Source organism: Morus notabilis, unplaced genomic scaffold (assembly GCF_000414095.1).
Source record: "Morus notabilis unplaced genomic scaffold, ASM41409v2 Scaffold100, whole genome shotgun sequence".
Taxonomy (NCBI): Eukaryota; Viridiplantae; Streptophyta; class Magnoliopsida; order Rosales; family Moraceae; genus Morus; species Morus notabilis.
Genome location: NW_010361820.1, coordinates 1,164,532 through 1,181,001, shown reverse-complemented (window position 1 = coordinate 1,181,001; position 16,470 = coordinate 1,164,532). Strand labels below are relative to the sequence as shown.

The window sequence follows — 16,470 nt, the reverse complement described above, 5'->3', positions numbered from 1 at the left end:
TTTGCTTCATTAATTTAACACAACCATGAATAAAATAGGCCACGTTACTACAGTTTGGTAAGGCAGCTTTTACCGTGAAATCCTAAAAAAATTCTACCGGTGGAGTCTTTATTTTTTATTGTTAAATGATGTTTTTAACGGTTAAATTTACAGAGAAAATAATTAATGAGACGCATTGTATATTTTTAATATAAATTTGTGTAAATTTAATTATTAAAAATTTAATCTAACGAAATATTTTAAGAGCTCCACCGTATAATTTACCGCAAACTTATAAAAAAAATAATAAATTGTAAAAAGTAAAGGGTAAGTTTTCGAATCTTGAAAAGTTTTGGGAGACAAATATGCGAAATACAAAAAAGAAATATCAGGAGGAGCGGGTGGGAGAGAGGTGGGAGGAAGAGTTACAGAACAAATCAAGTACTGCTATTTGTGTTACCTTGTCGGCATTTTCTTCCTTACTTTTCAGGAGGGACCCACTTCCATAAACGATCTAAAAAAAAAGGAGCCAACTTATCCCATGTGCTTATCAGACTTTAGCTTCATCACCTCTTGCTGGCACTCTCTCTCCTCTCTCTCTCTCTCTCTCTCTCTCCCACATTTTGTTCCATGTAAACAAAACTCAGAGTAAAAGCTCCAAAAACTATGCTTGAATTGAGCTTTAGATCATGAAGGAATTCTGAATCTGTGAATCTCTCTCTTATCTTTCTCTCATAAGCTTTACACAGAGACAATGGACCCAAGAACTCGCCTTGATCACGCTTTGTTCCAACTCACTCCCACTAGAACAAGGTATATATATGTATATATGTATGTGTGTATATATATTGCTAATTTAGGCTGTTATTCGATCTGGGTTTCTTCTAAAATTGAGTTTTTGTAATGGGAATTTTTGGCTCATTTTGGTTTTTGAAGATGTGACTTGGTGATCTTCGCTGTTAATGGTGGAAACGAGAAATTGGCCTCGGGGCTTCTTGAGCCGTTTCTGGCTCACCTCAAATCGGCAAAAGACCAGATTTCCAAAGGAGGATATTCCATTACTCTTCGTCCCTCCGCCTCAGATTCCTCTCATTGGTTCACCAAATCCACTCTTCAAAGGTAATTTGACATCACCATGTTATGACATTAAAAGAGAAAACAAAAAAAAAACAAAAAAACAATCATAATAATAATAAATAAAGGTGGTTTTCTTCTGAACTAGAAAGCTTTTCCTTTAGTTAGTCTGTTTTGGATTTTGTGTTTTGAGATTTGATTTATGAGATGAAATGGTTTTTTTGTCATTGGTGATATCTTAACTGTAACTGTTCAATTGGGTTACTGGATCACAGGTTTGTGAGATTTGTTAGTACACCGGAAGTTCTCGAGAGATTTGTTACTTTGGAGAAAGAGATTGTGCAGATTGAGAATTCAATTCAAAGTCAAACGAGTGAATTGACCAACAGTAATGGGGTGACACAGGCTGAAGGTAATGCTTTTGTTGAATCCCTCTTACTTGTCTCTTTTCTTTTTTTTTTTTTTTTTTTTTTTTTTTTTTTTTTTTTTTTTTTGGACTCGGTTTCCCTCCCAGATCCCTTGTACTTCTTGTCCTTATCCCTTTTGTCTATTATTTTTTAAAATATTTTAATTATTGACAAATCAGCTGTCGGTAGAAGCAGATTTTAACTGTGAGAAATGTAGAATTTCTATTATCCTGTGAGCAGATCTAGTTGCTTTCTCAGCACCTAATTTGTGAAATAAAATGTTTCAGCTGCTGATGGGAATTTCAACAAGGCAACAGCTGCGTCCAAGGTTGGTCAAGTGTTACAAATTATTGTCACATTGACTGTAACATGATGTTTCTTCTAAAGTTCATTTTATAATCCGGACCTTCATTAACTGTGTTGTGATATTCAGTCAAAAGGTGAATTCAATGGGACAGCGGATGCTGCACCGGAGGAGAACTCTAAGTAAATCTATCCTACTGTCATCTAAGTTTTACTGGACTCTAATGTGATTTGGTTGGTTGCAAAGGTTTCTGTATTTATCGTTCATTGATTGTTCAGCTGCGGGTTATGAACAGGATCCGTCTTCAGCGCGTTCTGGAAACTCGGAAAGCTGTGCTCTGCAAAGAGCAAGCAATGGCTTATGCTCGTGCTTTGGTTGCTGGATTTGAACCCGACTACTTAGATGATCTCATATATTTCGCTGATGCTTTTGGAGCTTCACGTTTAAGGTTAGCAAAAGAATATGTTGCTAAATAACTCTAGCGAAGGATGTAATTTTGTATGTCTAGAGATTAAGGTTGAGATATCTCTGGAAAATATTGCTTTTTCTGATTGCTGCATATGAAAGGCATACCATATATAATTGGGTTTTTGGCACTTTGCCCAATTTTTCTGACTTTGGCAGCTTGCCTCCAGAACTTTTAATTTTGATGTTTACTCCTCTAACTTGCTGAATTGCTGCAATGTGGCCCAATTACCAATTTTGCTCTGAACTTTGGTGGGATTTGAGGGATTGAGAGAGTTTGGGATTTTGGACTTCCTGCGCGAACGTGCTTTTAGTCACCAATTTAAAACAACCATTAGCAAAATGGGGCACATTAGAACAGCTTAGCAAGTTGGAGGGTAAATTGCTAAAATTAAAAGTTTGTAGGATAAGTTGCAAAATCCCGAAAGGTTCAGGGGACAAATGTGCAAAAATACCCTACATGGTTTTCATATAAAGGGTCTTTGCATTGAATGTAAAATGACAATCACTTGCAGATTACCCCAAGTTTCTCATTTTTTACATTGCAAAACTTTTTTTTCCCTTTTTTTCCCCTGTTTTTGGGGTGATCATGAGGTATTTATCTTTGATAAAGGTCAAATTGTATTTCTGCCTTTTTTCAGGGAAGCATGCATAGATTTCATAGAACTATGCAAACAGAAGAACGAAGACAGGCTTTGGATGGATGAATTAGCGGCAATGCAGGCATGCCCTCAGCCAGTCATGCCTTATCTGGAATCGTCTGGTATCATACTTGCTGGAGAAGATACTGACCCTACTCATACTTTGATGATAAACATAAACCAAAATGGAAAACCAAATGGTGCCTTGGATGCATCAATTTCTGACTCAACTACAAGTCGCGGTAGTTTGGATGCGAGCCAAGGTATGCTTTCAAACTTATATACAATTCTGTAAGACCAGTTAGGAATCCTTCTCTTTTACTCTTTTACGAGAAAATCCGAATACTAGGTTTTGCCTTGCCATCTTCCTGGAGAGAATAGTAGACTCCGTCCCTCATTTAACTATTATCATAATTGTACTGTGAGTATTTTAAGAGACACAGCCTCTTCTGTGCAGTATAGACTCATCGTTTGTGTTAAACATTTGCAGATAATGGCACCCCAACGCCACCTCAGGCATCACCAATGGATGGGAAAGCTCAAGCTCCGCCCTCATGGCCAAACCATCTTCCTCAGTACATGCACAACTTTCAAGGTCCTGTTTTCCATCCGTATCAGGGTTACATGTTTCCCCCTGGTATGCAGGTTCCTCCCTACTTTCCAGGGAATATGAAATGGCCTCCTCATATGGAAGACTCCGGTCCTCATGTTGATAGAGAAAGTCGGAGAAATAAGTCTCACAGGAGTAAAAAGAAACATTCTTCAGATCAAGATGAATCCAATGAGGAAAGTGAGTCGAGTTATGAGAGTGAATCAGATGATCAGACACGGCATGGAAAGAAGCACTCTTCTAAAGAGCAATCGCGGAAGAAAAAGCACGGGAAAAAGTCCTCAAGAAAGGTTGTTATTCGAAACATCAACTACATAAGCTCTAAGAAGGATGGAGAAGTAGAAAGTGGCTCAGAGGAGACTTCATCCGACGAGGATGAACTCATCGACGGGGATTCGATCAAACAGCAGATTGAGGAAGCTGTTGAGTCTTTGGAGAAGAGACACAAGCCTTCCTCGCGTCGTCACAAGAAACAAGAGAAACAAGGTGGTGTTAAGTATTCAAATGGTGATACTGATCTGGAAACTAATGATGCCAGTGTTGAAAATTCCAAATTGGAAAAGAAAAATGCTAACTGGGATGCTTTCCAAAATCTACTGCTGAGAGACAAAGATTCGAGTACTTTTGATGAAGAACCGTGCCCAGTGCAGGATTACTTTTCTGAGGAAGGAAAACCATCCGCAATTAGTTTTGAGCAAGAGAAGATCGCAAAGCAGCGTGCAATTTCAAGTGATGATTTTGTTGTGACAGGAAGGGAGACTGGGAATGAGAGCAAAACTCGGGTTTTCTTCGAGAGTAGCGACAATGCTGGTCCGATTATCAAGAAGCAGCGGAGTCCAGATGAGGAACTATTATTTTCTCAGAGAATTGAAGAATCAGGTAACAATTCCCATGCAACTCTACCCGATTGTGTTGGTGAATCCACCAAAACCAAATGTCCAAAAGATGGGGAATGGTTCCTTGGCAACCAACCAGATGTGTCGGCAGATTTGGACCAGAGCAAAGATCCCAACTTATTCGACGGAGTTTATTCGTCATCATCATCCTTCCAAACTGACAAAAACAAGAGAGATGTTGTGGTCGATGATTCCTTTATGGTTCAAGATCGATTCATTGCAGATCATTCTGATTCCCTATTGAGGACTGACATAAGCGTCGTTCCTGAAATTGTTGGAGATGCTCAATACAAAAATGGCAGGCAAGAAATCTCCCAAGACAAGCCTGAAGCTTTTAGTACCCATGAGCCAGATGACCTCTACATGGTGCTTGATAGAGTTTCGGGTGTGGAACAAGCCATGGAAGCATGGACTCCAGAAATGGATTATCAAACCATTTCAACAACTGAAGCTAATAAGAAGGCCATTGACACAGAAACAACAGAGTCTGTTGATGCTAATCAGCCTCCTAATCCCAAGGCAAAAACTGCTAAAACTAATGGAGTTCCAGGGAAGGGCAAACCTGATATCATGTCAAGGACTAAGAGAACAGCTCCAGGAAGCAGAACCACTGGTCCGAAGAGCAAATTGGAAAAGGTATTTAACTAACTATTAGTGGAGAATTAGTGGGCGAAATTCGGAATTTATGATTATTTGGTGGGAGGAAATAGATTGGGTGAGAAATTACATTACCGGTATGACATATAGTTTTAACAGTCATATTATATCAATATATATAAAAGTTTAATGGAACTTGATGAAATTCTTACGGTTAAAACTATGTCCTACCACTACCAGTAGTGTTTCATACCCTACCAAAAAAAAAAAAATTGGAATTCTCAAAATTAGACCTAAAGTTTTATTCTTTATAATTCAAACATATTAGGAGATGTGATTTTTGTTTCATTCTTTCCTCCTATACCAAGACCATAAGAGAAAGTCCACTCTCTCTGTTTCCTTCACTTAGGTTTTGCACCTCCCACTCCCTCCTTTTTTTTTTTGTTTTTTTTTTTTTTTCTCTTCTTCATATTAAACAGTCTAACCTCCAGAAATGAAAATATCTATCAAAACAAGTGCCTTGTTGTAAAACTAAATTATCACTGCAAATGTCGATATTAGCTTAATATAATTTATTCACTTCTCCAATTTTTGTGTCAAAATAGGAAGAAGAAAACAGGAGGAAGTTGGAGGAATTACAACTTCAGCGCCAGAAGAGAATTGCCGAAAGGAGTGCTTCCAAAGGAGTCACCACAGCAACATCAAGAAGGCTCTCAGCAGAAAGCAAAACTGGCAAGACTTCCCTCAAGAGCGAAAATGCTCAACCAACCACAAAACCAAAGCCAGTTCTTCGCAGTTCCACCATTGAACGCCTTGCAGCCGCACGGACCACCACTCCAAAGGCATCAACGAGTCAATCCAATAGCTTGCCAAAGAAGCAACCACCTGCGAAGGCGAACGGTGTAGCTTCAACAACCACATCACTGAAGACTAATGGTGTCGTGAATAAGAAACTGAGCCCGAACAAAGCCAAGCCTTCAGAAATTAGCCCCAAAAAGCTAAACCAGGTACTTTCTTCTCAATCTAGTGTCAATGAAAAAGATTTGATAGAAGTCAAAGAGACACAGCCTGTGAGTTCTGCAGTGACTCAACCTAGCAATACCGATGATCGCGATGCGGAAGATGTCAAGGAATTGCAGGCTTTTTCTTCTGTAATTGAGAAAAAACAAGAGAATGCTACATTGGATATAAGTTCGGCTGAGCCTATTCAAGATCAGATAATATCAAATTCGAAGACCGGATTGCAAAATGAATCTCCAATTCTAAAAGAAGAGAAAACAGAACAGATTGTTGAGAGTTCCTCCGTTATTTCTGGTGTGAACATCGTGGAGGAGAATGATTCAACGATTGAAGACTCACCGGCATCACCTGAGATCTCGGAGATTGAAGTAACAACACCGCCACCAAGCACCGAGACAATGGCGGAATCGCCCCACTTGAGGAAGAAATGGAACGCCGATGACCAGAACTCTCCGAAAGCGACGAAAGGATTTCGAAAGCTGCTTTTGTTTGGAAGGAAGAGCAAGACCTCTGTTGTGAACTGAGACTCCTCTTCCATGAAATTTAGCTTTTTTGCTCCCTGCAGAATAAGGCCTTTGGGTGTTGGCGCCAAACAGAGGGAGCGTGTGTAATTTTGTCCATTTTGACAATATTGTATCATAGGGTAATGGATAAACAGGTAAAATCCCTTTTGCATGGTATAGTTGTCTTGTGAATTGTATTCAATGTGTTCATGTATTCTGAGAATTGTTTTTTCTTGTTCTTTTTATTTTTTTTTTTTTTTTTTTTTTTTTTTTTTTTTTTTTTTTTTTGTATGTATCTTTTGTAATTTTTATTTTGAAAAAAGAAAAAGAAAGAATTGGTTGTATTTGTTTTCAATACATTGTAGTGAATAAGATTGATATATTTATGGCTTATTACAACTAATCATTTTTTAGATTCTTTATGCCTTACCAATTCATTCACGTTATATATATATATATATATATATATGTTGTTAGATTGATATTGCTTAATCAGGTTCATGTCGTTTGAGGTTATTATTGCTTTTACAAATGCTGCCCTAACGTTCTCCTTTCTTTCTTTCTTTTTTTTCCTCCTCTTTTACACTCGTTTATCATTTTCTAGTCTCTTACCTTACTTCCTCTAGGTTTGTTACGTTTGTATTATCTGCGGTGATCCTACGACTGCTGTGCAATATGACGTGTCAACAGTTGTTCGCAATGGCTCCTCCCAGTTCTGTGTCATTACTTTTTCCTCCTCCAAATTTTTTTTTTTTTCCGGAGTTTTACAAGTAAGCCAGTCTTGCTCAGTTTCTAAACTTTGTGTTTAGGTTAAAATCATTTTAAATTAAAATATATATATATATAATAAATAGTTTTTAATACAAATTTAACAATTAAAAAAATTATCAATAATTCATTTTTTTTAATCCTATAAAAAAAAATTTTTAGCTGAAAATTATTTCCTCCATCAATTGCCCTCAAAAGATCCTTTACGCAGTCTATTAGACTGTACAACTGCCACTAATGCCAAGGTGACAAACGGGATACCACTCATGGAATAATTCCAAAGACAATCTTTTCATATGGTTTTGCACATCTACCAATAACCATTTCTTAAACAGGTCTATTTTCTTTGCGCAGGCAAAACAGTGTACTAGTTCCATTGCAAAAATATGTTAGGTTTATTTCACAGTTTGGAACACAATTTAATCCTTCTTATTATAATATTTTTTTCTCACAAAAAAAATTTAAATTTAAGTTTAAACTTGTGATTCAAATATGTGAAACAAACATAGCAACGTAAATTGTACATTTGATCACGTGTATGATCAAAATTGCATTGGGATGGCATCCGCCCTCCCCACACTGACCCGCAAACCCATCCATAAGTCGTCATTCTTATAGCTGATCCTTGAAGTACTCCAAACAAATCTCACATGTGACAACAAGGTATTTCGAATAAGAATAATTATATCTTTTGTATATATATTAGTTTGCATATGGGTGCAAGATTCTGTAAAAGAAAAAAAAATTAATAGCATTATTTATATTTTGCTGATAAATGATAAAAAAAAATTGTTTTAAAAACAATGTTTATATATATATATTTAAATAAATATATAATTACCTAAACATTTTTCTCGTAACTCTCTTAAATATATTTTTTCATATGCACCATGTAATATTATTCTGTAAAATATTAGGAGGCAACAAATAAAAAAGAGTAAAAATGTGAAAAAAAACAAAACAAAAATGAAGGACCCTAAAAGGTAAATTAAAAAACACGAAGGACGAGAAAAAAAAAGTACGGGACAAAACATTTCATCAGTGGGGGAAAAGATCTTAAAAATTTTAGATAAAGATATGTACGAGAATAAATTATTTTGACAAGCATTTAGAGAAAAAATATATATTTATGAGGGTCAATTTGAAGAAAGAAAAAAAGAATGTATAATTAGGTAAAAGAGATGAGAATGGAAAAAAAGAGGAGATAAAAAGGGAGAGAGGAAAAAAAAGCCACAAAAAAAACCACTAATGAAACTTTTCGTTAGTGGGAGTGAAAGAAAAAAAATGTATTTGAGAGGATCGTTTCATGAAAAAAAAAAATAAAGTTAAGATAAGAATACATATGAGAAGCAATTATTTCAATAGAGCAAGAGAAAAAATATTTATGAGAGACGCAGTTAAAAAAAGGGAAAAAATGTATAATGCGTAAAAAAAAAAGTGACAATGAAAAAATAAGAGGATTGAGAAAAGCAAGAAAAAAGGGATGTAAATAAAAAGTTGTCCATAAAGGAGAATCCATGCAGTATATATAAGTGTAGCCAGTGGCAGAACCACCTTAGACCAAGTCGGAGAAGCCGCCTCTACTACCCAAGGTGGCCCCTTTAATATTACCCTAACTAAATTTTTATTTTTTATTTTTTCCTTATGTCTCCCCCCTGAATTTTTCTATTTATAACATTTATACGAAATGTTTAAAAATTTCTCAATTATACCTCAAAGTTTAACTTTTGAATTTCTCATATGACTTTTGAATTTTTTATACTTCACACCTAAATTTCTAAATAAATCAATAATCAATGATACTGTTACATAAATTCATAATTTTTCGATTGTAAGCCTTAAAAAGAGAAATTAAACTTATTTATAAAATTAATTTATTAGGACTTAAAAATAAATAATAATTTTACTATTATTTTAGTTTAAAATTTTGATTTCACCAGCCCCCCCTCTGAAAAAGTTAATGGCTCTGCCACGAAGTGTAGATAGAGATATATGTAAGAGAAAAAATTGTTTCAACATAGATATTAGAAAAAAAAAAATTAGGAGGGCAACATACTGAAAGAAAAAAAAAATATTGTATAGTAGGAAAAGAAAAGATGAGAAGGAAAAGTAGGAATGAAAAAAAAAAAAAAAAAAAGGGTCGTTTCATAAAAATAAATTAGATAAGAATATATATGAGAAGAAATTATAAGAAATTATTTTAATGGAGCAATCAAAGAAAAAAATTTACAGAAGTGACATTTAAAAAAAATAATGTATAGTACGGAAAATAAGAAACAATGGAAAAAGTAATGGATGAAGTAAAGAAAGAAAAAAAAATATAAATAAAAATGAATCGTAGACGATAAGTTTTGTCCATGAGAGATTCAACATATCTACCTATTATAAAAGCCGTAACCCGAAAATATATCTCTTCCTCATGTAAGGGGGTCGTTTCGTTCCCCTCCTCTTTATTTTTTTTTTATTTTTTATTTTTTTACTTTTCTTATTTTTGTGTGTTAGATTTACATTTGTTTGATTAATTTTTTGTTTTTTTGCTTGATTGAAATTTTTTTTCTCGAACATACCTTAATCAAACATTATTCTCCTTCTTATACGTGTACCCTGATTTTTTTTCAAATATATTAATAATTATTCTCATATATGCTGTTATTTAAACATTCTTTTACTTTTCCATATGCACACCCTAATTCATTTTCAATTTGATTTGTCTTAAATCTCCCACACGTGAGGGGTCGTGTTTCCCCTTTTTTTTTTTTTTTTTTTTTTTGCTTTTCTTATTTTGTATTAGATTACATTTGTTTGACTAATTTTGTATGTTTTTTTTACTCCATTGAAATATTTTGAACATACCCTTGATCAAACATTTTTCTCCTTCTCATACAAGCATCCTAATTTGTTTTTTATTTGATTTGTTTTTAAATATGTTTTATATTTAAAAATAACCAGTATTAAAATAATTATTCTCATATATGCTCTTATTTAAACATTTTTTTTCTTTTCCATATGTACACTCTAATTCATTTTCTATTTGATTTGTCCATATCAAAATATTTCTTTAAGTATATTCGATTTTATTTGTAAAATAATAACATTCAACAAAAACACATATTGTGATTGAAATACACATTTTAGTACATCTATTTTTTTCTTCTAATTTTGAAATGATGCTTCATTGAAAATTATACATCTATTTACTTTTTTTTTAATCTCTTCAACTATTGTGTGTTTAAAATCAAAATGATTTTCTAGAATAGACTGCTCTGGTGACTCACACATCACAACACGTGCAGAGCACGTCCTCTACACTAGTATAAGTGTAAATAGGGAAACGTATATAAAAATGAATTATTTTAACAGAGATGTTAGAGAAAAAATATTTACAGGGCAACATATTGAAAAAAAATAAAAAATAAAAAAAAAATTGTATGGTAAGGGAATAAAAGATAAGAATGAAAAAGAAGGGAGGAATGAGTAAAAGTAAAACAATAAAAGAAAAGGAAGAAAAAGAAAATTCATTCGAAACTTTCACATGAAGCGTGTGAGAAACCCATCTCACTCACAAGATTGGTAGTGATAGATATAGATAACACTTTTTCAAAAAAAAATATATATATAACATTTTTTTTATAAATAATATGATAACACTTTATGTTGGAACAAAATTTCATTCAATACTTATCTAACGTCTCTAGACTAATAATTCAGATTGAATAAGAAAATTATCTAAAAAAATTGAAAGAACACTCGAAGAATATAAAGAACTTCAGAAAAAGTAACAAGAACAAACTGAAAACAATCACAAGACAATTGTATTCAATAATTAGGGCGTATCTTTTCCTCTCAAACCGAAAGAATTTATAGTACATTAGGAATTGGGGGTTTAATTCCTCTCATTAATTCGAGAGTTTATTCTCTCTTCAATACAATTAGACTATTCACCTTTTTTGAGTGTTACAAACAATTAATAAACAAATTAAACTTGAGTCATTAAATGCCTTTAATCGTCGACCGTTACTTGACATTGATGCTTGATAACTCTTAATCTTCTAACTTCTTTCCTACCTGAGCTTATGCTCGGATAGTTATCCTAGCGTACACTCGCGTGGTTTCTCTAACATACGCTTGAGTGGTTTCCTTAACGTACGCTCGAGTAGTTTCCTTAGCGTACGCTCGGGTGTTATCCAAACATACGCTCGGTTCGTTCAAAAAATTATTACATTTTATTAGCGCCGAAAAATCCATCCAACACTTTATATACATAATTAACGAACTATTAACTAGTACAGGAGCCTTATAAATTTACTTACCAAGATAATAATGAATAATTATGATTCAAATCAATTAATTATATACACTTTATTTTTCAAAATGGCGTAGTAAGTTTAGAATATGTTCTAAAAGCATGCATTCCAACACCCTTAAGAAGTGAATCAATGATCACGATTCATTGAAGAATAAATTCAATCAAATAGGGGGGGCGTGAAGGATGGAAGACAATTCTGTTATTCTATTAAAAGTAGAAAATTGTAAGTAAATTCTAATAATAGAAATACGTAATATTAGAGATGGCAAATTTTGTTGTCGTGTTGTATTGACCCATCTCAGTTAATATTATATGTCTTGACATAAATACGACTTAATTATTATTTGTGTCAAAAATATAAAATCTAAACATGATGTGTTCTCACATCTCTCAATATTACGCACAACAAATATTATATATATATATATATATATATGAGTGTGTGATTTTAATAGTTACTCTAATATTTACCTATCAATGAATATTATTGTTTTAGTTGTGAGATCATAATCCGACGGTTGTAATAAATTGGATAGTTAACTACAAATTTATGACAACTAATGAAACTAGATTTTTATCGTGTCATCTCATCAAATATAGAAATTTGATGACGTGACGTGATAAGATTTCAATCTTATTAATTGTTATTAATTGGATAATTGATAAAAAAAAGTATGATAATTAATCTGAAGGTTATATTCACAATTCTTGATATTTTTGGGGCAATTGGTACAATTAGTACTACTTTAGGCATAATAACATTTTAATTCCTGTTTTAATTTAACATATTAGTCCTTAAACTTTCATTTCTTGGGAGTTTTTGGTCATTGAGAACAAAATTGATGAGTGATTTATGAAATTTAACAAAGATAATCATGTGTCTATTATGTAACAACTTAAAATTTTACCGAAATAATTACATTACATGTAAAATTATCTCTCTGTTACTATTAAAATCCGTTAAAATCTCTAATATTTTGCACTTATTGTAACTATTTATGTAAATTTTTAGTTATTATGCGATGAGCATGTGTATATATGTTTAATTTTAGAAATCATTTATCAATTTTTGTCAGGGATCAAAACTGTCAAAAAAATAAAAGTTCAGAGACTAATATATTAAAATTAAAGGATTAAAAGATTAAACTGTCACTATATATAAAGTTTAAGGACTAAATATACCAATTACTCTTTCTTTCTTTTTTAGTGACAACGTCCAAAATAGAGCAAAACTAAGAGACATTTGTGAGCCCCTAAATCTGCGCACTAAATAAAGGGTGGGCATTGGGAGGTAGAAGAGCCGCTCAAGCATTAATGTCAATGTCATGTAAGCAAGGGCGGAGCTACCCGCAAGACCCATGCATGGGCTCCTTAAGGTTCTGCCCGAATTCCTAAAAATTTATTGACTATTCGTAGTTTTGTTAATTACAACATTTTCTTGTTACAAGCTTTAGCTACTTTAATTCAATCAAAAATCAACCATTATTACTAAATACTATTGTGTTATAGTTTAATTTAAACTTTTCATTTAATTCACCGCCCCTTTCTTAAAAATAATTTTCTGGCTTTGGCATTGATGTTTAAAAATTGTCACATTATTTAGGCTCCGTTCATTTCGCTAATTCGAGTTTAGAATTCGAGTTTTATTACAGTAAAAAGTTCTCATAAACAATCACATTTAATTTTTTTACTACAGTAAAAAATTTTCACATAAAATTACATCTCAACTCGAAATAATTAGTGTTGAACATTAATCTACTGTAAGAAAATGACAAGTCAATTGTGCGTAAATTGATATAAAATTTTGAGAATCTGTTCCCTCTACACTACTCTGTTGGTCAAATTATCCTTTAAAAAAAGCCCAAAACTTATATTGATTGATTGATTGAACCGTAGAATGAACGACTGGATTTTAATCTGGTGGGGCTAGAGCTGTGGACCTACCAAATCAACTACAGTCTGTACCGCATGCAGTGCATTGCAACCCCAAAGCCAAACTGAAAGACAACCAACACTCAAAATAAAAGTTTCTTGTCCTTATTCCGACCTTTTGTTTATGGCACGCATCCAAATTGCCCTTTTAGATCCAGCTGCTAGATCTCTCCCATCTTTTTAAAAGTTAGGTTATTATAGGTGGTGCCTCTGAATTTTAAACTTCGTTTAATAAGAGAGGACGAAAAGAAAATACATAAAAAAAAAAAAGTGAATAAAAGAAAAGAAGTTGATTTTCTTACGTATTTAGAGTATGATGAGAGAAAAAAAATATATATGTAATAGATTAATGAATATTTCATCAATTATTTAATACTAATTTAATTTTAAAATACGGATAAAAAAGTTAGTTTAATTATTAATGAGTGAATTTAATTTTTTCACGTAATGTTTGAGAGATAAAAATTAGTCAGCCTCACAATAATTTTTATCCACTCTATTTTTCTTTTCTTGCCTTCGTCTTTTTTTTCCCATCAAACAACTCACTTTATCATTTTACACTTAATAATCTCTCCACTTACTTTCTTACTTCCTCTTTTCCATCATATCAAACACAATATAAGTGTCATTTTCAATTTGTTCCTTAAATTATAAAAACTCTCATTTTACCTCTTTAGTTTTAAATTGTTCTCATTTACCGATTTTGTTGTAATTTATGTTTTAAAAATATATATAAAAAAGAGTAATACAATCACATTGTCTTTCTGTTTGAATTTTTGTTAAAAATAAACAAATAAACGCCTATACTTTAACCCCCTCTTTTTTTGTGTGATTTTAATAGATCTTTTAAAATTAAATGGGATAAATTTAAAAATTAAGGGGTAAAGTTAGAGTTTTCAATATTTAGAAGATAAAGTGAAAATGACTTAGAAATTCAGAGGAGACAAGTAAAATTAATCCAAGTCAAAATAACAATTACTTAACACCAAATATTTTTGAAACTTTTATTTCATGGATAATACGTATTTTAACGTATATTTTATTTAAATCACATTGAAATATGGTTGCTGGCATAGGCTTATTGGTGTGACAACTCAACTAAAAATTAGCATTTAAATTTTCTCATCTTTAAATTTTAAAAATAAATACAAAAATACATATATCAAAATAATACAATTTAATAAAAATTGTAATATTTTTTTATTATTTGTATAATATTATTTATGTGTTCAAGTTGTACTCATTTTATCAAAGTATAAACTTGATAAAATATAATTTCATATCACGTTACATGTTGCTTGTTTTATTATTATTATATTACAACAAAAAGTGACAATGTTATACCTACAGTACTGTAAGCCTATCGAACTAAAGATCATACTTAACGTTTGGTTTATAGATTAGAACCGAACTATTTTTAATTTACGTGTATTTTTTATGAGAGAAAATACTGTAGCGAACCACAAACCATGATTCGAATCAGGGGATGAATCCCCCAACCAAACAACCAAAATTTAACGGTTCGTAAGTGTTAATTTTGGAGCCTCTCTGGTAGAACTAATAAAAATAAACTATCAGTAGTTTGTTGTTTCTTAATCGTAAAATATGTATCAAAAATTTTTCGTTCTATATATTTTTTTAATCTGATATAATTTATCTAACGATTAAAAAACTGTTCCTATCAGTACGTTGACCTACTAAAAAAACTTCCTAATAATTCATTATTAGTGTATTTTCTCACATCATGTAAGATTCTTAAATATTTAATCACAAAATAATAAAAAAAAGATTCTCAAATATTTTTTTGGAGTTTCTCAGTAAAATAAACTATCTATAATTTTTTATATTTTAGTCGTTAAATTTATATTAAAAATTATCTATTCTGCATATTTTTTTAATAATAAATTTTAAAGACATTTTCGGCGTTACCTGCTTTTTAAGAACACTGATGTTTCATGCTTTTTAAACGTCAAATTTATATCAAAATATGTTTATTATGCATACTTTTTTAATTTAATGTGATTTTAATTAGATCTAACGATTAAAAAATAAAAAATATAAGTGTTCTTAAAAGAAAAAAAAAAAAAAAACTCCCTAAATTTTAATAAGATTTAAACGACTAAAAACTAGTCTGATTGATAAGCACACCTAAGGAATAAAGTCTCACATTGTAAAAATAAAAAAAATAAAAAAATAATAATAATAATAGTAATAGTAAAGTTGTTAAGCTTTACGCTGAAGAAGCATCGATTCTGCTCTCTTCTCTCTCTTCAGTTTCACAACATTTTGCAGATCACACATTTTTGCCCACCGACAATGGTTCGCATCTGAAATCATTATCAGCGATTTCTTTATGGGTGGAAGTCATCATCAACGGTTGGATCTTATTTTCCTTTCTAGTGTGGACCGTGACTATACCCCAATAATCCCATACACATATTCTCAAATCCCCAAATTACCCTTTTATCATTATAATCCCCAAATTACCCTTCTTCTATTCTTCTCCTCGAAAGACGCATATTTCACCTACTTTTAGTTTTCTTACTTTTGTTAATTGCAAGTTAAGGAAAACAAAAACCATGTGTAGATATATATATATATATATATATATCTTCGGAAGGCAAAATATGGTGCAGACGCACTTTACATTGAAAATTACTAAGGGGCTGTTTGGTAGCTTTTTTTAAGTTAAAAACTCAAAAAAAGTAACCTGAGTTATAATTTTATTTAAGTTCGTGTTATTTTAAGTTTGAACTCGAGTTTGAGACTAAAACTCAAGGGGCTGTTTGGTAGCTTTTTTTAAGTTAAAAACTCAAAAAAAGTAACCCGAGTTATAATTTTATTTAAGTTTGTGTTATTTTAAGTTTGAACTCGAGTTTGAGACTAAAACTCGAGTTCAAGTTTTCTCTTCAACTCGAGTTCAGAAACTCAAACTCAAATTAATGAACAATATTTTTTCTATTCTTAA

At 32.0% G+C, this 16,470-nt stretch overlaps 1 protein-coding gene across 1 annotated transcript; it reads left to right on the top strand.

Annotated features, from left to right (window-relative positions):
* The first annotated feature begins 550 nt into the window (after window positions 1-550).
* On the top strand, window positions 551-6,733 carry LOC21408359 (COP1-interacting protein 7). The gene is made up of 9 exons (XM_010100711.2): window positions 551-792; window positions 916-1,098; window positions 1,329-1,465; window positions 1,748-1,788; window positions 1,894-1,946; window positions 2,060-2,212; window positions 2,871-3,133; window positions 3,361-5,012; window positions 5,579-6,733. The coding sequence occupies exons 1-9, from the start codon at window positions 734-736 to the stop codon at window positions 6,515-6,517; spliced, it is 3,480 nt and encodes a 1,159-aa protein (XP_010099013.1). The 5' UTR covers window positions 551-733; the 3' UTR covers window positions 6,518-6,733.
* Window positions 6,734-16,470: the final 9,737 nt, after the last annotated feature.